Below are 12251 nucleotides of genomic sequence, written 5' to 3' on the forward strand. Positions count from 1 at the left end.
GTATATAGGAGCAGTATTATAGTAATTATATTCTTGTAGATAGTGGACAGTATTATAGTAGTTATATTTTTGTACATAGGGGGCAGTATTATAGTAGATGTATTGTCATACATAGGAAACAGTTCTGGATTATCATTACTCAGAGTTATGACTTATCTGTGACGTCACGTAGGACTGCAGGTAACATCTGCCAAATATAAAACAAATCTAGGCCTTTCTAACACTATATATAAGTCTGTAAGTACAATAGCACTAATTGCGCGCAAAGTCCTAAAACAGACACAAATAATACAGTCACCTACCTGCTCCTGATTCTGTACTATGTATCTGCGGATGGTCTCTTGAGGATGTGTCTGGATTTCCTGAAAATGATGTAAAGATGTAAGTGAAGGAGTCATCACAATGAGATAAAAGTGCTGACCCTTTACTGCTCCAGACTGACCCCAAGAGCCGGAACAAGTAGATATTTTCTTACACATAAGGCAGTGATATAGTAGTTATATTCTTGTATATAGGAGGCAGTATTATAGTAGTTATATTCTTGTATATAGGAGCAGTATTATAGTAGTTATATTCTTGTATATAGTAGGCAGTATTATAGTAGTTATATTCTTGTATATAGGAGGCAGTATTATAGTAGTTATATTCTTGTATATAGGAGGCAGTATTATAGTAGTTATATTCTTGTATATAGGAGGCAGTATTATAGTAGTTATATTCTTGTATATAGGGGGCAGTATTATAGTAGTTATATTCTTGTATATAGGGGCAGTATTATAGTAGTTATATTCCTGTATATAGGAGGCAGTATTATAGTAGTTATATTCCTGTATATAGGAGCAGTATTATAGTAGTTATATTCTTGTATATAGGAGGCAGTATTATAGTAGTTATATTCTTGTATATAGGGGGCAGTATTATAGTAGTTATATTCCTGTATATAGGAGCAGTATTATAGTAGTTATATTCTTGTATATAGGAGGCAATATTATAGTAGTTATATTCTTGTATATAGGAGAACTATTATAGTAGTTATATTCTTGTATATAGGAGCAGTATTATAGTAGTTATATTCTTGTATATAGGAGCAGTATTATAGTAGTTATATTCTTGTATATAGGAGCAGTATTATAGTAGTTATATTCTTGTCTATAGGAGCAGTATTATAGTAGTTATATTCTTGTATATAGGAGCAGTATTATAGTAGTTATATTCTTGTATATAGGAGCAGTATTATAGTAGTTATATTCTTGTATATAGGAGCAGTATTATAGTAGTTATATTCTTGTATATAGGAGCAGTATTATAGTAGTTATATTCTTGTATATAGGAGCAGTATTATAGTAGTTATATTCTTGTATATAGGAGGCGGTATTATAGTAGTTATATTCTTGTATATAGGAGCAGTATTATAGTAGTTATAGTCTTGTATATAGGAGAAGTATTATAGTAGTTATATTCTTGTATATAGGAGGCAGTATTATAGTAGGTATATTCTTGTATATAGGAGCAGTATTATAGTAGTTATATTCTTGTATATAGGAGAAGTATTATAGTAGTTATATTATTGTATATAGAAGCAGTATTATAGTAGTCATATTCTTGTATATAGGGGTAGTATTATAGTAGTTATATTCTAGTATATAGGAGCAGTATTATAGTAGTTATTACTGTATACATGAGGCAGTATTATAATAGTTATATTCTTGTATATAGGAGCAGTATTATAGTAGTTATATTCTTGTATATAGGAGCAGTATTATAGTGGTTATATTCTTGTATATAGGAGTAGTATTATAGTAGTTATGTTCTTGTATATAGGAGCAGTATTATAGTAATTATATTCTTGTATATAGGAGCAGTATTATAGTAGGTATATTCTTGTATATAGGGGCAGTATTATAGTAGTTATTTTTGTATATAGGAGCAGTATTATAGTAGTTATATTCTTGTATATAGGAGCAGTATTATAGTAGTTATATTCTTGTATATAGGAGCAGTATTCTAGTAGATAAATTCTTGTATATAGGAGTAGTATTATAGTAGTTATATTCTTGTATATAGGAGCAGTATTATAGTGGTTATATTCTAGTATATAGGAACAGTATTATAGTAGTTATATTCTTGTATATAGGAGCAGTAATATAGTAGTTATATTCTTGTATATAGGAGGCGGTATTATAGTAGTTATATTCTTGTATATAGGAGCAGTATTATAGTAGTTATATTCTTGTATATAGGAGTATTATAGTAGTTATATTCTTGTATATAGGAGGCAGTATTATAGTGGTTATATTCTTGTATATAGGAGCAGTATTATAGTAGTTATATTCTTGTATATAGGAGTAGTATTATAGTAGTTATATTCTTGTATATAGGAGGCAGTATTATAGTAGGTATATTCTTGTATATAGGAGCAGTATTATAGTAGTTATATTCTTGTATATAGGAGAAGTATTATAGTAGTTATATTATTGTATATAGAAGCAGTATTATAGTAGTCATATTCTTGTATATAGGGGTAGTATTATAGTAGTTATATTCTAGTATATAGGAGCAGTATTATAGTAGTTATTACTGTATACATGAGGCAGTATTATAATAGTTATATTCTTGTATATTGGAGCAGTATTATAGTAGTTATATTCTTGTATATAGGAGCAGTATTATAGTGGTTATATTCTTGTATATAGGAGGCAGTATTATAGTAGTTATATTCTTGTATATAGGAGCAGTATTATAGTAATTATATTCTTGTAGATAGTGGACAGTATTATAGTAGTTATATTTTTATACATAGGGGGCAGTATTATAGTAGACGTATTGTCATACATAGGAAACAGTTCTGCATTATCATTACTCAGAGTTATGACTTATCTGTGACGTCACGTAGGACTGCAGGTAACATCTGCCAAATATAAAACAAATCCAGGCCTTTCTAACACTATATATAAGTCTGTAAGTACAATAGCACTAATTGCGCGCAAAGTCCTAAAACAGACACAAATAATACAGTCACCTACCTGCTCCTGATTCTGTACTATGTATCTGCGGATGGTCTCTTGAGGATGTGCCTGGATTTCCTGAAAATGATGTAAAGATGTAAGTGAAGGAGTCATCACAATGAGATAAAAGTGCTGACCCTTTACTGCTCCAGACTGACCCCAAGAGCCGGAACAAGTAGATATTTTCTTACACATAAGGCAGTGATATAGTAGTTATATTCTTGTATATAGGAGGCAGTATTATAGTAGTTATATTCTTGTATATAGGAGCAGTATTATAGTAGTTATATTCTTGTATATAGTAGGCAGTATTATAGTAGTTATATTCTTGTATATAGGAGGCAGTATTATAGTAGTTATATTCTTGTATATAGGAGGCAGTATTATAGTAGTTATATTCTTGTATATAGGAGGCAGTATTATAGTAGTTATATTCTTGTATATAGGGGGCAGTATTATAGTAGTTATATTCTTGTATATAGGGGCAGTATTATAGTAGTTATATTCCTGTATATAGGAGGCAGTATTATAGTAGTTATATTCCTGTATATAGGAGCAGTATTATAGTAGTTATATTCTTGTATATAGGAGGCAGTATTATAGTAGTTATATTCTTGTATATAGGGGGCAGTATTATAGTAGTTATATTCCTGTATATAGGAGCAGTATTATAGTAGTTATATTCTTGTATATAGGAGGCAATATTATAGTAGTTATATTCTTGTATATAGGAGAACTATTATAGTAGTTATATTCTTGTATATAGGAGCAGTATTATAGTAGTTATATTCTTGTATATAGGAGCAGTATTATAGTAGTTATATTCTTGTATATAGGAGCAGTATTATAGTAGTTATATTCTTGTCTATAGGAGCAGTATTATAGTAGTTATATTCTTGTATATAGGAGCAGTATTATAGTAGTTATATTCTTGTATATAGGAGCAGTATTATAGTAGTTATATTCTTGTATATAGGAGCAGTATTATAGTAGTTATATTCTTGTATATAGGAGCAGTATTATAGTAGTTATATTCTTGTATATAGGAGCAGTATTATAGTAGTTATATTCTTGTATATAGGAGGCGGTATTATAGTAGTTATATTCTTGTATATAGGAGCAGTATTATAGTAGTTATAGTCTTGTATATAGGAGAAGTATTATAGTAGTTATATTCTTGTATATAGGAGGCAGTATTATAGTAGGTATATTCTTGTATATAGGAGCAGTATTATAGTAGTTATATTCTTGTATATAGGAGGCAGTATTATAGTAGGTATATTCTTGTATATAGGAGCAGTATTATAGTAGTTATATTCTTGTATATAGGAGCAGTATTATAGTAGTTATATTCTTGTATATAAGAGGCAGTATTATAGTAGTTATATTCTTGTATATAGGAGCAGTATTATAGTAGTTATATTCTTGTATATAGGAGCAGTATTATAGTAGTTATATTCTTGTATATAGGAGCAGTATTATAGTAGTTATATTCTTGTATATAGGAGCAGTATTATAGTCGTTATATTCTTGTATATAGGAGCAGTATTATAGTAGTTATATTCTTGTATATAGGAGGATTATAGTAATTATATTCTTGTACATAGGAGCAGTATTATAGTAGTTATGTTCTTGTACATAGGACCAGTGCGGTAGTCCTGGTAAGTGACGTTTATTAAGTAGGGTCATTGTGGGGCTCTGACCTGCTATCCAATATAGTAAGTCTGAGTGGAGTCACTGCGGGGTCTTTGGCTTCAGTGTAGCAGTCTTGCTACCGCTGGAGTCAATGCGGGGCATCAGACTCACGTTATATCAGCAGATTTGTATAATGTAGTTACAATTGGGCCGGTATTATGTGGCCTTCTGTGGCTATTCCTTTACTGTATTAGGTTTCTAAGTACTCAGTGTGTTTTCTCACCTGGTAGGTCCTTCTGCTGTCCGGAGTACGGCTCAGTCCCGGCTGTTCTAGCTTTACACAGCTCTTCTGCTAGTGCGCTTCCTGCGTGCAGGGACTTGTGCGCGCGCTTCCTGTACAGGGCAGTGGTACGGGGCGCGAGACTCCAGCTGTTTTCCTTGTACTGCTGGAAGGCGCGCGCTTGTGACGTCACCGGTGTGGTCCAGCACTGCGGGGGGGCGGCGCCAAGTCCTTATCAAGCCGGTTTCTGTGCTGCCTCAGTCTCTTTGAGCTGGGCAGCCGGGTTCAGGTTCTGATAAGGTAGGTGAAGGGCTCAGTTGCACTATTTTCACAGTTGCACAATCGCAATAAAATACTCAGTTGCGCCTTTTATATGCTCTTTTCCCAGATGTCGTCTGAGAGGAGTGCTACATCTGGGAAAAGAATCTCAAAGTCCAAGCATAGGTGCTGCATGGCCTGTGAGCAACCGTTACCCGACGATTATCCGTATGAGGATTGTGATCGCTGTGCTTCAAAGAAAAAGGCTGCAACAGTAGTTAAAGTTAAGAAATGCATTAGCTGCCTGCAGAATCTGCAGGATGGATGGCCGTCAAACCTATGTGAGGTGTGTGCGCCCCCAGAAGAATCGCCAACCTTGGCTTCCGAGGCAAAATCTTTTTTCTCTTGGTTCCGTCAAAAATATGCGGACGACAGCGTGGCTGTGCAGCTTGGGTCTAAAAAAGCGAAGCGGCCTAGAAAGGAGTCTTCTTCCTCTGATTCCTCATCAGTGTCTCCTAGACCGAAACGTGTCGGACATAAGAGAAAGAGGAGCAAGAGGTATGCAAAAAAATTATTGTCATCCTCCTCTGTTGAGTCAGCTTCTTCTGTGGCAGGACCGTCCAATAAAAAGAAAAAGAAGAGTTATAAGAAGAAATATTCTTCTTCATCTTCATCGGAGTCGGAATCTTTAGAGTCCTCCTCCGATACTGAATTTATTACTGAGGATTTCTTTCTGTTTAAGAAAGAGAATGCGGAAGGTCTAATTAAGAAGGTGAAAGGCTGTGTGGAGTCTGGAAGACATGAGAAGTCCAGCCAGGATAAGGAAGCATTATTTTACTTCCCAAAAAAGAGGGCGGCTGTGCTCCCTGGGCATCAAGTGCTTGACAGCATTATGCAGAAAGAATGGAAGAAGCCGGACAAACGGCTAGACCTCGGGTCAAGATTCAAGGCAATGTACAGACTGGATCCGGCGATCTCAGAAGAATGGGATCTGCCAGCAGGAGTGGATCCGGCCATTGCCAGGATTTCAAAGGATTCTTTTTTCCCGGCAGAGGAGTCCATCCTGTTAAAAGACCCGATGGATAGAAAGGCTGACATGTTCCTGAAGAGGTCTCACATTAATCTAGCCTCACTTAGTAAGGCCGCATTATCTTCAGTGCCGGTGTCCAGGGCGTTGAGGTTGTGGCTGAGTCAGCTTTCTCAGGATATACAGTCCGGAGTGTCCAGACAGGAGTTGATGCATCAGCTTGCATCGATGAAGTCTGCTGCGGAATATCTTTGCGATTTTTCCTTAGATGCCTTGAAGATCACAGCAAGAAATATGGCCATCGCTAATTCCACTCGCAGGGCAATTTGGTTAAAACCTTGGTCGGGAGATAATTCATCTAAGTCTCATTTTTGTGCCTTACCATTTCAGCCGGGCAAGCTTATCGGTAAACGTCTGGACAAGGTCCTGAAACAGAAGAACAGGGATAAGCAACTTGCTTTACCACAGTCCTTTCGGAAGCCTTTCCATAAATTTCAGGGCCACTGCTCAAGAACTGGTTTTCGTAAGAAACAGTTCTATAAGGGAAAGAAGTTCCAGCCAAAGTACCAGGACAGGAACAGGAAGAGGCAGACAGGAGTCGCTAACGTCAAACCGGAGTTCTGACGCCAGAACCTTGGATCTGGTGGGAGCAAGATTGCTGCAGTTCTCCAGGGAACGGGAGACTGTGACATCAGATCCATGGGTTCTTCGGATTGTTCGTATGGGCTACGCCCTAGAATTGTTACACATGCCAAGAGACAGAGTTCTTCTAAACAAGGAACAAGATCAGAGAGTCCTCTCTCTCCTTTCAGAGTTCCAGCAGAAGGGTGCACTGGAGCCTGTTTCCCCCGAAGAAGAATTCCTTGGGGTATATTCTCGCGTATTCCCAGTGCCAAAGCCGGATGGCAGATGGCGTCTAATTATAGATCTTCGATATGTCAACAAGCATCTCCAGAAATCAAAATTCAAAATGGACAATAACAGGTCCCTCTACAGTATTGTCCAGAAGGAGGATGTAATGGTTTGTCTCGACCTGAGGGACGCATATCTCCATGTCCCAATCAAGGTAGAGCACAGAAAATTTCTCAGAGTGGCTGTACAGTCGAAAAAACGGATTCTCCATTACCAATTCCGAGCCCTGCCCTTTGGATTAACAGCTGCACCAAGGGTATTCACAAAACTGGTGGTAGTGCTGGTTGCCTTTCTCCGTCTACAAAAGATTTGCATTGTGCCATATCTAGACGATTGGCTGATCATAGCCAGCAGCCCAGAGGTCTTGAAGGAACATCTGCGGATCTGTTTGAAGTTATTACAGGATGTGGGGTTCCTTGTGAACTTTCAAAAGTCCAGACTAATACCTTCGTCTCGCACTCAGTTTTTAGGTCTAATTGTGGACTTAATACAGATGAAAATCTTCTTGCCGGAGGAAAAGATTTCCCACATAAGAAATGCTCTTTTGGGATTATATCACAAGCCAAGAGTGTCCGTAAAAAGGGCTATGAGTATTCTAGGGTTACTGACAGCAACCATCGAGGCAGTACCTTTGGCAAAGGCGCACTTCAGAGAATTGCAGAGCGAAATTCTCAGTATGTGGAACAAGGATTGGACGTCTCTAGCATCCTGCATTATGGTGTCTGCCAAGGTGCGTCTAGGTCTTCTATGGTGGACGGTCAGAGAAAACCTGTGCCAGGGAAAAAGTTTCATAATCATATAAGCAAATATCGATCACCACAGATGCCTCTGCCATCGGGTGGGGTGCCCATTTAGGGGAGAGGTGGATCCAAGGATTGTGGTCAAGAGAAGTAACGTCAAGATCGAGTAACGTCGAGAGTTACTGGCCATATATTTGGCCCTGCGCCACTTCGAGTATTATGTCAAAGGAAGATCGGTGTTGGTAAGAACGGACAATGCAACAGCAGCTTTTTATGTGAACAAGCAGGGAGGCACACGGTGTCTTCCCCTGCAGAAGCTTTGTGCCAGGATCATGGTCTGGGCGGAGAAAAGTATAACAGAATTAAAAGGGGTTCACATCAAAGGAGTCCTGAATCAGCAGGCAGACCTATTGAGTCGGGAAGCTCTCTTACCAACAGAATGGTCCCTAAATCCAGATTATTTCAGAAACCTTGTGGAGAGATGGGGTTACCCGGAACTGGACCTAATGGCGACGAGGGACAATCGTCAGTTAAAGAGGTTTGGCTCTCTAAGGACATGGGATCGTCCGGAAGTTCTGGATGCATTTTCCATTCAGTGGAACAGGAGGTTCCTCTACATTTTTCCACCACTACCAGTGCTGCCGAGGGTCCTCAGCAAGATTTTGATAGAGCGTCCTACAGTGATCCTTGTGACGCCCTTTTGGCCCCGCAGAGCATGGTTTCCAGTAGTTCTGCAACTGGCGGACGGGGACTTCTTCAGGTTCCCAGAAGTTCAAGATCTGCTTCTACAGAAAGGATTCCAGCATCCGCATCCAGAGAAGTTGCATCGTGTGGCCTGGTTCCTGAGAGGGAAAGATTGATGCAGCAGGGCTTCTCAGAAGAAGTAGTGGAGACCCTTATGTCTTCCAGAAGGTCATCTACTAACTTTGTGTACTCCAGATTATGGAAGAAATTCCAGAATTGGCTCAGTCAGTATAGCTGTCACATCTCGGTTAGAGCCATTCTGCAGTTTCTGCAAGAAGGGTTTGAGAAGGGGCTGAAGCCTAACACACTTAAGGTACACATGACAGCAATCAACGCTATGACAGATGGGAGATTTGCTGGGAACCACTCATCACCAGGTTTTTTAAGGCTCTAGGCAAATTAAGACCCTCCGTACGTACTCCGGTGGCACCCTGGGACCTAGGCTTAGTATTAAATGCTTTAACCAGAACTCCATTTGAGCCCATTGAGGATGTCGACCTTAAGTGGCTGTCGATGAAGTTGTTATTTCTCATCGCTCTAACGTCAGCTAAGAGAGTCGGAGAACTCCAGGCTCTCTCTTCTAGAGAGCCTTACCTCAGGATTCTACCAGAAGGGGTAAAGTTGAGAACATTGCCTTTGTTCCGGCCAAAGGTGGCCACAGCTGCTAACATCAATAGGGAAGTGTTTCTGCCCGTCTTCCATCCGGATCCTGGTTCTGAGGAGCAGTAGAGGTTGCATTGTTTGGATGTAAAAAGAGCATTATCCTGTTATCTGCAGAGAGTTCAGGAGTTTAGAAGGGAAGAGAATCTGTTTGTCTTGCCTGGAGGAGTCAACAAGGGAAAAAAGGCCTTGAAGGATACACTAGCCAGATGGATCCGAACAACAATTTTAGAGGCATATGCTGGTGAGGGAAAAGATCCCCCAGCACCATTAAGGGCGCATTCAACGCGATCCACTTCCACCTCGTGGGCCGAGAGAGAAGAAGTACCATTAATGGACATTTGTAATGCAGCGTCCTGGTCTTCAGCCTAGACCTTCGCAAGACATTACAGGCTGGATTGTCAGAACCCGAGCCCAGCCTTCAGCATCGGGGTATTGTCTGCGGCATGTAGAGAATAATCCCCCCCTTTGGTTTCTATCTTAGATCCCTTCTGTGCTGCCAGAGGGACGATGAGGAAAGTGGGTATTTTACTTACCGTAATTCTACTTTCCTCGAGTCCCGAAGGCAGCACAATACCCACCCAATAAATAAGTTTGTTTTGCAGTCTATCGGTCTATTTTATTACACAAGGTGCAGTATGTCCTGGGTACCTATATAGGGCCTCTGGCCCAGCCCAGTAATTATGTTAATGAGTTTTATTCTAGGGGATGGTCCTGATTTGGGATGGCGAACTAAGAATATCCCTTCTGTGCTGCCTTCGGGACTTGAGGAAAGTAGAATTACGGTAAGTAAAATACCCACTATATAGGGAACAGTATTATAGTAGTTATATTCTTGTATATAGGAGCAGTATTATAGTAGTTATATTCTTGTACATAGTAGGTAGTATTATAGTAGTTATATTCTTGTATATAGGAGCAGTATTATAGTAGTTATATTCTTGTATATAGGGGGCAGTATTATAGTAGTTATATTCTTGTATATAGGGGCAGTATTATAGTAGTTATATTCTTGTATATAGGAGCAGTATTATAGTAGTTATATTCTTGTATATAGGGGCAGTATTATAGTAGTTATATTCTTGTATATAGGAGAAGTATTATAGTAGTTATATTCTTGTATATAGGAGCAGTATTATAGTAATTATATTCTTGTAGATAGGAGCAGTATTATAGTAGTTATATTTTTATACATAGGGGGCAGTATTATAGTAGACGTATTGTCATACATAGGAAACAGTTCTGTATTACAAACAAACAAATCCAGGCCTTTCTAACACTATTTACAAGTCTGTAAGTACAATAGCACTAATTGCGCACAAAGTCCTAACACAGACACAAATAATACAGTCACCTACCTGCTCCTGATTCTGTACTATGTATCTGCGGATGGTCTCTTGAGGATGTGTCTGGATTTCCTGAAAATTATGTAAAGATGTGAGTGAAGGAGTCATCACAATGAGATAAAAGTGCCGACCCTTTACTGCTCCAGACTGACCCCAAGAGCCGGAACAAGTAGATATTTTCTTACACCTACGGCAGTGATATAGTAGTTATATTCTTGTGTATAGGAGCAGTATTATAGTAGTTATATTCTTGTATATAGGAGCAGGATAACAGTAGTTATATTCTTGTATATAGGAGCAGTATTATAGTAGTTATATGCTTGTATATAGGAGCAGTATTATAGTAGTTATATTCTTGTATATAGGAGCAGTATTATAGAAGTTATATTCTTGTATATAGGGGCAGTATTATAGTAGTTATATTCTTGTATATAGGAGCAGTATTATAGTAGATATATTCTTGTATATAGGAGCAGTATTATAGTAGTTACATTCTTGTATATAGGAGCAGTATTATAGTAGTTATATTCTTGTATATAGGAGCAGTATTATAGTAGTTATATTCTTGTATATAGGAGCAGTATTATAGCAGTTATAGTCTTGTATATAGAGGCAGTATTATAGTAGTTATATTCTTGTATTTAGGAGCAGTATTATAGTAGTTATATTGTTGTATGTAGGAGCAGTATTATAGTAGTTATATTCTTGTATATAGGAGCAGTATTATAGTAGTTATATTGTTGTATGTAGGAGCAGTATTATAGTAGTTATATTCTTGTATATAGGAGCAGTATTATAGTAGTTATATTCTTGTATATAGGAGCAGTATTATAGTAGTTATATTCTTGTATATAGGAGCAGTATTATAGTAGTTATATTCTTGTATATAGGAGCAGTATTATAGTAGATATATTCTTGTATATAGGAGCTGTATTTTAGTAGTTATATTCTTGTATATAGGAGCAGTATTATAGTAATTATATTCTTGTTTATAGGAGGCAGTATTATTGTCGTTATATTCTTGTATATAGGAGCAGTATTATAGTAGTTATATTCTTGTATATAGGAGCAGTATTATAGTAGTTATATTCTTGTATATAGGAGCAGTATTATAGTAGTTATATTCGTGTACATAGGGAGTAGTATTATAGTAGTTATATTCTTGTATATAGGAGCAGTATTATAGTAGTTATATTCTTGTATATAGGAGCAGTATTATAGTAGTTATATTCTTGTATATAGGAGCAGTATTATAGTAGTTATATTCTTGTATATAGGAACAGTATTATAGGAGTTATATTCTTGTATATAGGGAGAAGTATTATAGTAGTTATATTCTTGTATATAGGAGCAGTATTATAGTAGTTATATTCTTGTATATAGGAGCAGTATTATAGTAGTTATATTCTTGTATATAGGAGCAGTATTATAGTAGTTATATTCTTGTATATAGGAGCAGTATTATAGTAGTTATATTCTTGTATATAGGAGCTGTATTATAGTAGTTATATTCTTGTATATAGGAGCAGTATTATAGTAGGTATATTCTTGTATATAGGAGCAGTATTATAGTAGGTATATTCTTGTATATAGGAGCAGTATTATAGTAGTTATATTCTTGTATATAGGAGGCAGTATTATAGT

The 12251-nt window shown here is 37.1% G+C and overlaps 1 protein-coding gene across 5 annotated transcripts in view; it reads right to left on the reverse strand.

Annotated features, from left to right (window-relative positions):
- Positions 1-12251, reverse strand: part of POF1B (POF1B actin binding protein) — a gene marked incomplete in the record, with an annotated part of 126140 nt that overhangs the window by 69995 nt on the left and 43894 nt on the right. For 2 of the 5 annotated variants that reach the window (XM_056540428.1, XM_056540427.1), the window contains 3 exon segments: positions 303-362; positions 3024-3083; positions 10620-10679. In XM_056540428.1, the coding sequence (XP_056396403.1) occupies positions 303-362; positions 3024-3083; positions 10620-10679 (180 nt within the window). 5 annotated transcript variants of the gene reach the window in all.

The sequence above is a fragment of the Hyla sarda genome, chromosome 9 (genome assembly GCF_029499605.1).
Source record: "Hyla sarda isolate aHylSar1 chromosome 9, aHylSar1.hap1, whole genome shotgun sequence".
Taxonomy (NCBI): domain Eukaryota; kingdom Metazoa; phylum Chordata; class Amphibia; order Anura; family Hylidae; genus Hyla; species Hyla sarda.